Below are 13,364 nucleotides of genomic sequence, written 5' to 3' on the forward strand. Positions count from 1 at the left end.
GGAGGGTTGGACGATGCCCTGATCAGCCAGGACACGGGACGGCGAGCCGCCTTCACGGCTCTCTTCGCCGTCGTCGCCGCCTTCGGCTGGTCGGCGGTGGGGAAGGAAGGCCGAGAAAGGGGGGGGGGAGGAGGAACCCCGGCTGCTCGCGAGAGGCAGAAGCGATTGGTTCTATTGGGACGACGACGACGAGGAGAAGGAGGAGGAGGAGAAGCAAAGTCGACGACGAGGTTGGGGCTAGGGTGGGTGGGTGGGTGTGGGGGGGACGGGCGTGCGGCCACGACGAGGTGGACCGCACCGGCCATGGCTGTGTTGCGTACGGACTGCCCGAGGGGGCCACTGATTTAAGGAAGAAGACGACGACGGTAATTATTGAGTTGGAACTACCGAGACAGACGGCCACTACTATACGAGCGATTTGAGACGAGGGGAATACAAGGAAGAGAGAGAGAGAGATAGGGGAGCAGGACGGTAGGGGGAGGAAGGTGGAGGAGGAAGACGCTCGCGTTCGAAGGCAAAGAAATAAGACGAGGATTTAAAGGGAAATCTCCACCAGCAGCAACAAGTCTCGACGGAGGGGCTCGCGGGCGACGGCGTTTTCCGAATGATCTCTGGCCACGGGGAGGCTGCTGCTGCTGCAAAATGGCCGAGAACCTGATGGACGGACCGCCCGCCGCCAAGCGGCCCAAGATCTCCTCGCCGACTCTCTCCGCCAGCGACGGCGCAGGTTGGTGGTGGTGGTGTGGTTGGTGGTGATGGTGGTGGTGGTGGGGGATACCCCGGGTCGGCAGGGTCGTCTCAGGACGGGATAGGGACGATAAGGGGAACTGGTGGCATTCGTTAACCCTCCTCCCCACGTCCCGTCCTCTGTGGTGTGGCGGGAAGTTGAATTACTTGAATTCAGTGAGCGGGGGAGTGTTGGGGGCTTTAAATTGGCCAGAACGTGCAAATCGCAGGACCCTCCTGAAAAAGGGAGTCGTGGACCGTGCGTTGTTGGGCAAATGCATGACATCGCATTTATTTGATGTTAAGTGCCAATGTTGTGAATGGTTCAGTTGGTTAAACTGCGACATAGCAGGCGTCTCTGTATGTGTTGCGAAAATGGGGTTTGTTGGTGTCGTCAGTGTAATCTTTGGTTGCATTGAACGGTGTGCATTGTAAATCCAGACCGTATGCCTGTTAAGTCTACGCTACGTGTGCACATGATATACATACAGTACGTTGAGTAGTCTAATGCATACAGTGCTATAAAACAGCAATTATACTGTTATGAGATTTTAGGTTTGTTGGCACAGACGCTTTAAAGAGACGCGATTGGTTTAGAATTGCAGAAATTTCCAACGCCGAATTCAACGATGTTTGTGATGCGAGTGTTGCCAAGGGGCCCATAACTGTGCACACGCGTGCTGGTGGTGTCTCGTGCATTTGTGCACGAATCGAATGTTGCACGCGCGCGTGTGTGTCGGTGCGTTATGCACGTGCGCGTGTTCGCACGCGATTCCTCCGTGCACCGCGCGCTGCCATTAGCCTTCAAAGCTCCCCCCCTCCACCTTCCCACCCAGCAGAAAACTGAACAATTAACCACCGGTTTCCACCAACATCCACACGGACAACCGTTGCACATGTTTGTTCCACGTTGCTAATTACCACCAACCCCCCCCCTCCTCCCCGACTTGGCGCGCAGACACTGCCTTCGGCTCGGTGCTGTTCGAGCTGGAAAGCGAGTTGCCAGATGAACTCATACCGTCGAGCGACCCCCTGTCCCGGCTGCCCAACGGCGGGGAGCCGGGAACCATGGGTGGCGGGGGCGCCACCTCCATGATGCACGACGCCGCCGCCAAGCACAAGCAGCTGTCCGAGCTGCTTCGAGCGGGCAGCACCTCCAACTTGGGCCCTGGCGGTGGTGCCGGTGCGGCCTCTGGAACCGCCGGCTCAGCTCAGGGCCAGGCTGCCGGGCAGTCTTCGGCATCCGTCGGCGCTGGTCAGCAGCAGCAACAACAACAGCAGCACAGTCCTAACGTGTCCACGGTGCTGGGCAATGCCGTGAAAAGCCCTGCGGCGCAGGGCGGCCTCACCTCACCTCCCGGCATGCTGGCTGGGGTAGGTGGGCAGGGAGGACCAGGCGGCCACGGGGGGCCCGAGCAGCAGCAGGGCCACCCTGGCTCTGTGGGCATGCAAGGTGGAATGCTGAATCCGGCGGTGAAGAATGCCATGAACTCTGGCATGGGGCAGGGCCACCAAACACTCCTGAACAGCAATGCGCAAACGATGATGCAGCAGCAGCAACAGCAGCAGCAGCAGCAAGGCGGGCAACAGGGACAAATGTTGAACGGGCCCCTTTCGGCCAACAGCCTGGGGGGCATGGCTGGAGGAGCAGGAGGCCCCGCGCCTCCCCGTGCCGCCATGCAGTTCCAGGGCACGGTGGGAGCCAACAGCCTCCTGGCCGAGACCCTGGCCCAGGCGACGCCGGGGAATCACCCCGGCCTGGCGCAGTCTCAGGCCGGTGCCATGAACAAGGTAGGTGTGATGGCTCTGTGTTTGCGTCTCGTGTCCACCGCGAAAAGATTCCTTCGTATTCGGTGTTATTTCTTTTCGTTCTCAAACACGCAGCCCAAATAGAGCTTGTGTTGGGTTGTAAAACGCAGCTTCCCCCCCCCTCCATGACCACCCCTCATGACCACCCCTCACCCCCCTCTACTAACTCACGCCACTCCTCCTCCAGCTGCCCCCTCCTCCTCCGTCCGCAGGACAAAGGAAGCCGCCGCTCACACGCGTATAACGCGGGTGCTGCGTGCAGAAATATCATCGCCCCTTGTGCCATTGAACGGGGGGGTTTGGTGGGTGGTGGTGGGTTTTTACCCCCCGTAGTCCACGTTGGTTCATGCACACAACCTCTCTCGCACATGAGAGAGGGGGGGGGACCCCTCCAGTGATGCCGTCAATACCAACTATTTACTAGGGTTGCCTGCTTTAGTTTGTCACTCGCAACGCACAAGTTTCGACTGGGGAATGGGGTGGTTCAGGCCATTGTGTTAGAAAAATGTTGGCCTCTTGCGTTTGTTGTATGCAAAGGACAACTTCGATTCAAACACGATTGCGTTTCTTTTGGACGTGGTGTTCGAGACGTGTATCCTCTCCGTCGTGGCTGGTGTGTGTGTGTTTTGTAAACATCGTCACTGGGGAGACAAAGGCGGCCGCGTGTGGTGTTGGCCACCCCCTCGAGTGCCGTGACGGCCTTAATAGGTGCTCGCTAACAGCACTTGCCCCCACAGTCTGTTAAGGTTACGCGGGGAGGGGGGTGAAGCTTTGTCTTTGTTATTGCAAGTGTGAGTAAATGGGGACCAATTGAATGGGCCATGTAGGGGCGCGGGAGAGGTGGTTCGAATGGGGGAATGTTTGCTGCACTGCCCAGTGCTCTACTTTTGCATCGATTTTGGCGTCTATAGCGGCATTTCAATCCGTCAGACAGAACCGTGAATATTTACAGATGTGTAAGTTATACGGACAGATAGTAAAGAAAAAGGGAAGGCCTTGGAGCCTGTACGTGCACTTTGAGATTGCGATATTGATCGGTAACGCTCCTCAAACACGTTATCCTTGTTACATATCTTTCCTCTTACGACGGTGTTGTAATGACGAACATGTTGCGTTTATCCGTCCTTATTGGGGAGGTGGGGGGGGGATATCCTGAACGTGTGAGTGAGCGGTGCTGCTTGGGCATTGGGGATAGCCACCTAACTCCTGGTGTAGGGATTCCCTCCTATGGGGGACCGGTGGAGCTGAGAGAATGTGGCGGTGTCTGCTACTGCTGCTGCTTGAAACTACTGATGATTCCCTCCTAAAGGGGGAACCGGTGGAGCTAAGAGATTGTGGCATTGCCTGTGGACTGCTGCTGCTTGAAACTACTGATGATTCCCTCCTAAAGGGGGAACCGGTGGAGCTAAGAGATTGTGGCATTGCCTGTGGACTGCTGCTGCTTGGAACTACTGATGATTCCCTCCTAAAGGGGGAACCGGTGGAGCTAAGAGATTGTGGCATTGCCTGTGGACTGCTGCTGCTTGAAACTACTGATGATTCCCTCCTAAAGGGGGAACCGGTGGAGCTAAGAGATTGTGGCATTGCCTGTGGACTGCTGCTGCTTGGAACTACTGATGATTCCCTCCTAAAGGGGGAACCGGTGGAGTTGAGAGAATGTGGCATTGCCTGGTGTCTGCTGCTGCTTGATGCGACTGATGTTGCACCAAGTGGCGATACGTTGAGTAGCCACCATCATCATCAGCCGCCGCTAGGCCCCGCGTTGTTCGCTCGGGGTTTAGAATTTTCATGTCGGGATTAAGAGAGGTGAATTGCAGTGCCCCGGATTAGCCAGCCGTGTTGTGTATTATATAATGACGCGTGCGTTTGACTGTGTTATCGCCAATGTTATGCGCGTGTGTGTTTCTATCTTCGTGAGCGTGTTTTGTGTACCGTGTGTGTTTGGCGTCGATGCATGCATGTGTGTATTTGCGTGAAATGAAACGTTCGCCACGCGTGCAGTATCATTTTGCGGTGGGTGGTGCATGCGCGTTATAGCAGCCTGTGTAAAGTGCATGCTCGCATATGCGCAGATCCGTATCCGTGCTTACACTTGCCTTACAATGCTCCTACGCGTAAGAATGTGGAACTGTGCATATGCGATGCAGCATATACGAGATGTGTAGCAATGCATTGCATCTAGTGCGCACTGTAGGTGCATATAGCAGCAGCGCAGTCGTGTATGCATAGCACGCAGCATACTGTACTTTAATGTAGCGAGTGTTTAGAGCTGTCAATCACCAGCCGGCAGTAAACGGAGATGTGAAGATTGGTTAGGGACCCCCCCCCACCACTCCTCTCTTCATCCAGCAGTGGATGAACGACAGCTTATCAATAATCAATATCAACCTCCCAATAGTGACGGCTTTGAAGGGCCCTGATCATCTAACAGTCGAATTGACGATGGCTGCGGATTATTAAACTGGTGACAAAATAAATGCGCCTACGAAGTGTAACCCAACAACAACAACAACACGTCATCTCTGCAGGCAAGTGGATTGCCGTGAAGGCATTTGAAGGGCGGGGGATGGTTGTCGGTTTTTGTATTGTTATTTAGGCATTGGGTAAAGCGTAGGCCTGCAACACACTCAGCTTTAGAGAAGTCGCAGCAGCAGCGATTGAGGCCCGTGTGGGGTTGGGCATTGTACAAGTTTTTTTTCCACGAGCGTGTCTCGCCATTTTAAAGTGTTTACGCCCCGTGCTTTTAAAAGGCACGGCCTTGCTCGCCCACCCCACCCCACGTCTGTCCGTGGTGCGTGTGTTAATGCATATGCCTGCCTTCCGTGCGAGCGGGGTGGTTGGGTGGGTGGGTCCTGTGTTGCTTGTGTGTGTGCGATATCTGCTTGAGAGAGAGAAGTTGTGTGAAAAAAAAGCAGCGAGCGGATCGGTGTTGTTGACCGGCATTGTTGTCCGTGTTAGACCGGTTTTGGTGGCTCAGCCGATACTGTGCCTTGTATTGTGCGTTTCGGCCCACGCTTCACCAAAACGCATATGCTTAAAGGTGCCGGTTACATTGTGTAGTTTGTCGGTGCGTTGAAGTAAGTGTAAAAGCACTGTTTGTTGAAAGTGATTGTTGTTTGTGGTAGTGGATAGCGAGACACTCTCCTTGATAACTAGAAATGTATGTTTTTCTTAACCATATGCATTTTGGGTTGTTTCATCTGCATTCTCATCCATGCAATGTTTGAGGAGCCAGAAAGTACAGTAGTTGAGTATAACACGTGCACCTTTTTTGCGTAGCTTGCAAAACGTGTTCGTCAGAGGTATTTTAGCATGGAGCTGTGCTTATGACTTGAGACCATTTGACTGTGAAACGTTGTATATATATAATTTCCTTGGTGTTTATGCATACACGGAAACTGAAAATAATTCTCAACGCATTTGTAGTGCATTGCAAACTTTAAATAATGAAGCATGTAAGGATAATACGTATTTGCAATTCAATGGTTGTAGCTCTGAGTTTCAGTTTGTACGTTGTAAAGAGGCAAGCCTTTAATTTCGCAAACACTCCTGTTTTATTGTGAAAATGTTAAAATCTTGGTGGCACTGTTGTGGGTAATGTGCAATGTCGAATTATGTATCCCAATGCAAAATTGGCGGAACATTTTTGCAGGTTTTCAAATCTACATTGGTGATGGGGCTTGAAAGAGTTTTCGCACGTTGCATGTTAAGCGTTAGCGAGTGAGGATTTTAACAACTGCACATCCGTATTGCATGGATATTGGTTCGCGATTTAAAAGCAGTGTCTACTTGCAAAAAAAACTAGTTTGGGATTATCAGTAAAACAAAATGGCTGCTGCAAGACGCTGTAAACAATGTTTGCACGTGCGAATGTTGTGCCGAAGCATGGACATCGGTGCGATGTTTCGGTCATTTACGAGTAAATATTCTTACTGTAGAATGCACAGGTGAACGTAGTTTTCCTACAGCTTGCTTTAACTTAGACGACGATTTGCGGTGGTTAATTAGTTCTTGGATGTGAAGAGATGTTGCTTTGCTTTTGTGGCTTGGCTAAGTGGCATAGGTGTGTGGTGTAAAATTTTGTTGGTGCACTGGATATGCCTAACTCTTAGTCTTGGGAAGCCTGCATTAGGGCACTTTATTGTATGTGTTGTTCGCAAAATATGAATACAAGTGCATATTTGAACAGTAGTGGGTGTGCTCCAATGTGAATACCATTCTGGAAAACAAGGTGTAGTATAAATGAACGTAAACACACTTTGTAGGTTTGTTTAATTCTGCAAAAATGAGGCTGCACAGTGTTGAATAATTATTATATTTAAATGTTATGTCCTAACAGGGTATCCTCCATCAGTCATTGCAATGTTCTACTTAACTAACCCCTGTCAGTTCTGTCTTCATTTCCTCATTCGCACTTGTGTGTGTTCCTTGTTGCACACGGTGAAAACCATCACTCACATGAACTCACTCGCTTGTAAAAAGTTCTCACATGATTCTTGCTGTGTGCATATTGCAGATGACACCATCCATGGGAGGTGGCGCCTACGGCCAGCAGTACAACCAGGCCACCAACCAGCAACTGAGCGCTGCGGCCATGGGCAGCACGATGCAGAACAAGGGCGGCATGATGAACAGCATGCCGGGCTTCCCCAGCGACCTCAAGAACACCTCCATCACCAGCATGGCCAACATGGTGAGCGCCGTGGACGGATTCATTGCCACACCTGCCGAGATAGTTGCAGTGGCACATATCGACACTTGGGTGGAAATGTGTGTGTGTGGTGGCATTGCCACAACGATTCAAGGGTCCATCATCGATCCATACGAGAGAAGCCTTTGCTATTGAAAGTTTATAGGCCCAATAAAAGTGCAAACCCGCAGATTTTATTTTCACTGATTTCTAATAAGAGGGTATAGAATAACAGTATCTCTACTAATTTCCTAATTTTTCGACACCAATGCCTCTATCCATGTGAGGCCTTCTCTATGCTGGATGTTCAGCATATTCCCGCAATTTAAAATGACAGTAAAAGAGAGAGTTGACTTTTTATTTACAGGGAACATTTGCTGACATTGGAAATGGGAGTTCTCATGTTTTCACACTTCTTTTAATGGAAATCTTGGAAATTGGAATATTATTTGAAAATTAGAACACAAGTACAAATTGGAGTACTTAAATTTTTGAGGGGGAAAATGCTGATCAGGAATCCCAAACGTTTAGATGAGTGGAAGATCCACACCATGCGTGCAAATTAATTGGCACTGCATTGTGCGCGTAACTAACGCAGCAGACTATTGAGCGAACAATTAAATGTGCATTAATAGGTGTATTTCTAAATATCTCCATTTCCCTAAACAAAGCACGATAACCAATGTTAACGACACAGATGTTCATACTCTCTAAACGAGGCCGATGAAAACTGGCTGAGGTAAGTCAATATCTGCAGGAATGCAGTGCCACTCATGGTTAATAAAAACGTTTACACTATGAGATCTCCTTTACCAGTGGCAAAATATAGTAATAGGTTTTTACCCTTTTAACTGGTACAAAATCTGACACCTTTATACAAGGCATCATGTTTGCAATAACCTCATCACAAGCCGTCAAAATGCAAACAAAAAGAAACAACTCTGTAACATAGTGAGTATGACAAAAGTTCTCAAACTAACCCCTCGCTGGAAGGGTCTGTTGGCTTGAGGTTTATACCTGTATCAAGCTCTTGAAGCCAAAACCTCCGATGTTGTGCACTAAAGCGCTAGGGTTAACCACCGCGATCAAACCTTTTTTTACGTCAAGTGGTTAGATTTTTGTTCTTCCACCAAAGGCAAATATGGTTTCACAAAAACCCATTTTGTGAATTTGTGTTCGTACTTGGTTTGGTCTTAGCCAGCTCCTGTGTCAAAAGGTAAACCGAAAAGAATCCTAATGTTTTACGAGGCTCATAGGTTGCTGTGTATCAGGAATTATTATTTGGACATTATTAAATGGAGGTGTTAACATGTTGACACCATCCTCAGTTCTGATCAGGTTCGATTGGTATTGCATACCGTGGTTTCGTTGTAATTACATCATCCCTCGGTTGGCTTTCTTTATAAAAACTTGCACTTTAGCATGTCTTCATTTTACGTTGATGCATTTGTGTGTTTTTTATGCAGTGTGTATATCGGATACCACGCATTTCAATCGAGTGATTGCATTAAGCAGAAAATCGATTGCTTGTTTTGTTAGGTAATTCTGTCAATAGGGTCAAGAAAGAGTGGAGCCCGCACATACATAATGTGTGTATTTATAGTTTAATGCAAAATTGATGTGCGCTCTAAAATAGTTGTGGTTTGGAAATCCCTGTAAGGTGTTGTAGGCTTTTATGCTCCATGTGCTCGTATGCAGACGCTGCTGCCGACATTAACTCATGCACTGTACTCGGCACTGGTGGATGTGCACGTGAGTGCCATGCTTGCTAATATTGCGATGGAGCCAAGCTGTTAATAATATAGTTTTTTTTTGGGTTCGATCATGTAAATATAAATGTATCGTTAACCCACCACCACCCGACACATCCAATTAGAGAGGTGTATCGTGTAAACAAAATTTGGCAATTGGTTACGACTTCAGCACACTGGTGTGTTAGAGAATAAATTCACAACATTTACAATTCGAGTATGACGTTTCACTGGTGATTACAACCAGCTTCATCAGGTGATTTGCTAGAATGTTGATTCTGGAAAATTATCTTTACGCATTCTAACCCAAAAAAACCTTTGCATATTGGTCACGAAAGCCCACGTGTTAAACGTAGCAAAACTGGCTAGTACATAGCAGTGAAAATGTCTTTAGGATAAGTTGCTTGGATGAAAATATCAGTACAAAATGTAGTAATTTAAGCAAGTTTCAGCTACGCAAATTAAAATGTTTCATCCATTGCTGAGTGTTTATTTCCTGAAAAGTTATCCAGGCAGCCAGGGTTAAATGGCCTAAAAATGCCTATGCTTATCAAAGGAATAGATATGTTTTTGTTGTTCACCTGAGAATTAACTTTTAGCCATCATGTAGCAGACACATCACGCACAAAGATAAGTCCGCAGAGTTGATGTAAAGTAGCAGCGTGTCCCCGTGAGTGTTTTTATATTTTCTCTATTTATCCTCTTGATTTGAAGTTTTCGTGACTGCAGGAATCCATACTCTTTGGTTATTTTGGTAAAGTCACGTAGGTATAAAATAAAATGCTTTCCCACCTGATGACGGACTCTTGTGTTGCGCCCGAAACGTCGTGATTTATTTTATTTTATACCTACGTGACTTTACCGAAAGAACCAAAGAGTATATATTTATCCTGTAATACAAAAATAATTATATAGCATGTGCATTTTGGGGTCACCCTCTAAAAAATTTACAGTAATGATCACACCAGCAATGAATCGCCTTGGGTGATTGTTATTTGATCAGTGGACTGTTTATTCCTGGAGTTGGCCTTGGATAGCCTTTTTTGTTCTAATGTGTTCAGTCAATAGGCGTGCCTTAAATTAGGATGTGGTTGTCTGCATACCCACTTTTTCATCTTTAGATAAAAAGTCTATAAGCTTACTGTGATGCAATAAATGTTTACATTTATGTATACATCTGTGCTCGGGTCAAACTAATTGGCTGTCCCTTCCTTCTAAACTTTTAAGACCTATGGCCAGATTCCCATCTTCACGAAACAGGCAAAATATATTACCTTGATGATTTGTCCCATAGTAGGGAAGGAGGCGTCGGGGCATTTGACTAATATGAACATTTGTCTAGGTATGAACCTCGCTTCTCTGAGATTATTAAAACTAGGACATGTTAAGTCGGGGGTCTTGGATGTTGCGAGCTTTTGAGGCTGTGGAGCCCAATGCCTGTAGGATAAACTGCACCTGAGCAGTGGCGTGATTGACCTGTCATTGACGACCCCTTAATCAGTGTCTCAGGGGCCTCCACCTTTTTGGATGGAACTTGTCAGCATCTATATGTTGACGAAGTGAAGATATGTGTTACTCACAACTCGCTTGATTAAGTGCAATTAGATTAGTGGAGTGTTTTGATTGATGAAGAGGCGGCCTCAGTGGCATTTCCCGTGCTCAACTCCGCTTGTTGGCTGTCTGCACGTGCACGCTGCTGTTGGTCATTCACATACATGTGTTGATCAGTGTTAGTGTTTTTTAGGGATAGCCTTTAGGCTGAGCCAACTTCTCTGCAAAGCCTAGAGTTGTCTGTTTGCTGGTAAGAATATGGAAAAAGTGTTGGACCCGCTGAACTATATAGGAAATCCCAGATACAAATTGATAACATTTTGAACTGGAAATACTGCACTTGGGGATATTATGTTTGTCCAAAATATTTAGATTCTTCACACGCATCATTTGTAAGGTTAAAATATGGAGACAGTTTTATTGCATTTAAAATTAAATCGTACCCCTACATATTTCTGGAGTACCAGTGACCTGTTAGAATAGTATTTGTTTATTTTTGTGTGGAGGTGTTTTTGAATCGCCTGCTAAATCTGTCTGCGTTTGTCTTTTTGCTTTTCGCTGCGTATGCCTGATCCTCTTGTCCTTTGACACACCCACACACTCACTATCCCAGCCACAGCAGGCGGGTGGACTGGCTCAACCTCCCGCGCAGGGCCTGGCCTCCACGCCGGCGGCCGACCCCGAGAAGCGCAAGTTGATCCAGCAGCAGCTGGTGCTCCTGCTGCACGCGCACAAGTGCCAGCGACGCGAGCAGGGCAATGGCGAGGTGCGGCCCTGCAACCTCCCGCACTGCCGCACCATGAAGAACGTGCTCAACCACATGACGCACTGTCAAGCCGGCAAGTCCTGCCAAGGTGAGCGTGTCCGCCTTCTTGCTGCCGTCATCCGCAAAGTTTTTTCTTGGATGTTTCCCGCTTACATTAAAGGAGCGCAGGCCTTTGCTTGCACAGCAATTGACAATTGGAGGGAGAGGTGACATGCAATCTGCAAGCTTGTTTCTCTTGAGGTGACAACGGTTCACTTTGCAATATTTTAGTTGAGAAAAATATTGTAGGACCCTCCTGAAAAAAAGTCTTTAAGCTCGTTGAGGCTTTACCGTGTTAACCATTATAATAATCATAATCACAATAATGCAATAGCAGTTGAAGCTGCATGGCCAGTGTCAAAAATGCTATTATTTCCAATGTGGCTTCTCTGCATCACACTCTTTGTTTCTATCACTTTCCATTGTCTCTAGTTGTGTTCCTGACAGGGCCTGCGCACTATATATTGAAGAGTCCTGTTGTCAAAAAACTGGTGTCGATCAGCTATACCTCAGTTGCTGGCATGCACCGTGGACTGCATGCTCGTTTGCCAAAACGGTTGTTTAGATTTTCATGTTGTAGCCAGCGGCTGTATTTTTGCATGTAATTTGTATTTTCGCAAGTTTCCTTTGGCCTTGGCCCTCTGCACTCTATTTTGTCACTGACTTGCTTCTAAAGTTGTACGTGCATCACAAGGTAGTTCCATCTTGAGTAAGTGTAACCTTAAACAGGTCCATGCATAGACCGATGCTTGGAAGTTACAGTTTTGTGGTGACCCTCTTTGTCATTTTTACTTGAGAGGGCCACTCACTGGTCGACATTTTTCAAGGATAAATACGAAAGAAATACCTATGTTATTATATATTTTAATTGTTTGTTACAATTCGTGCAGCCTAACCTGTTGCTTTAGTGAGTGAGTTCTATTGGTAAAATTATATATGTGGCGAACTTAGACAGTCGAGTAACCGATTTGGTTTTACATTTTCAGTCGCACAAACATTACTGACCAAGCCAGAAGTGGGAACCCTGTAACATCCTGTGCCAAATCAACGCTGCAAACAGTAGCAATGTGTGCTTTTGAGCCACACATTTTAACATACCCATCAGGTGTTTACTTTTAGCCAGCGGATGTTTCAATATCCTTGGATGACCTCAATTTAAGTAAGAGGCAGAGATCAAATAAGGTTCCTATATCCAACAGGAAGGACCAAAATCTGCAATACAACTTTTGGCCAATCATAGCTTTTTTTAATTTAAATAACTCTTAAGCTTAAGGAATTCTGGGTAGTTTTTCTGAATAGTTGAGTCAGCATTCCTAGGCATTGATTCGTTTTTGAAAAGAAGTTTTTTACATTGCAGTGAAAAAGGATTGTTCCCTGCTGTAATAATATCCAAAACAGGCAAGTGAAGCAAGGATGGTTTTATGGTTGAAACTTTTTTAAACTACTTAACTTTTTTATTTTACCAGGTAAGGCACAATGAGCTATATAGCTCTTTCAGAAGTGATTGGTGAACGAAGTGACTAATGTGGAAATTTAAAGTAGCCAAATACTCTAAATGCACGTTGATTCTAAATGTGGAGGGGAAAACCGGAGGACCTGGAGAAAAATCCACGCGACCAGGGGGAGAACATGCAAACTCCAAATATACAGGTGTCAGGGTCGGGATCAAACCCACGACCTCCTGGATGCCAGGCGAGGAAGTTAATATCTCGGCACAGTGGCCCCCACATGATGATTGGATATTTTACACTAGCACCCTTTGCCTAAGAGGTGTCCACATGCACCTTACTGACTTGGCAGCACGCGCGCACCTCGGTTCGTTCGATCATGCGTTTACTAACCGCGATGGGGCTCTTCCTTTTGGCAGTGGCTCACTGCGCATCATCGAGGCAGATCATCTCCCACTGGAAGAACTGCACACGACCTGACTGTCCTGTGTGCCTCCCACTCAAGAATGCTGGAGACAAGCGCAACCAGCAGTGTGAGTATCAAGATGGTCACGTACGGACCCATTGACTGGTTTACCTTGATT

At 47.3% G+C, this 13,364-nt stretch overlaps 1 protein-coding gene across 8 annotated transcripts in view; it reads left to right on the forward strand.

Moving 5' to 3' along the window:
• Nucleotides 1-267: 267 nt before the first annotated feature.
• The window catches only part of CREBBP (CREB binding lysine acetyltransferase), a 48,515-nt gene continuing 35,418 nt past the window's right edge, over nt 268-13,364 (forward strand). For all 8 annotated transcript variants that reach the window (XM_078605016.1, XM_078605020.1, XM_078605018.1 and 5 more), the window contains exons 1-5: nt 268-727; nt 1,685-2,517; nt 7,052-7,228; nt 11,141-11,381; nt 13,200-13,313. In XM_078605016.1, the coding sequence (XP_078461142.1) occupies nt 643-727; nt 1,685-2,517; nt 7,052-7,228; nt 11,141-11,381; nt 13,200-13,313 (1,450 nt within the window). In that variant the 5' untranslated portion in view covers nt 268-642. The remainder of the gene's footprint in view (nt 728-1,684; nt 2,518-7,051; nt 7,229-11,140; nt 11,382-13,199; nt 13,314-13,364) is intronic.

This window comes from Lampetra planeri, chromosome 23 (assembly GCF_965212315.1).
Source record: "Lampetra planeri chromosome 23, kcLamPlan1.2.h2, whole genome shotgun sequence".
In the NCBI taxonomy this organism is placed as follows: Eukaryota; Metazoa; Chordata; class Hyperoartia; order Petromyzontiformes; family Petromyzontidae; genus Lampetra; species Lampetra planeri.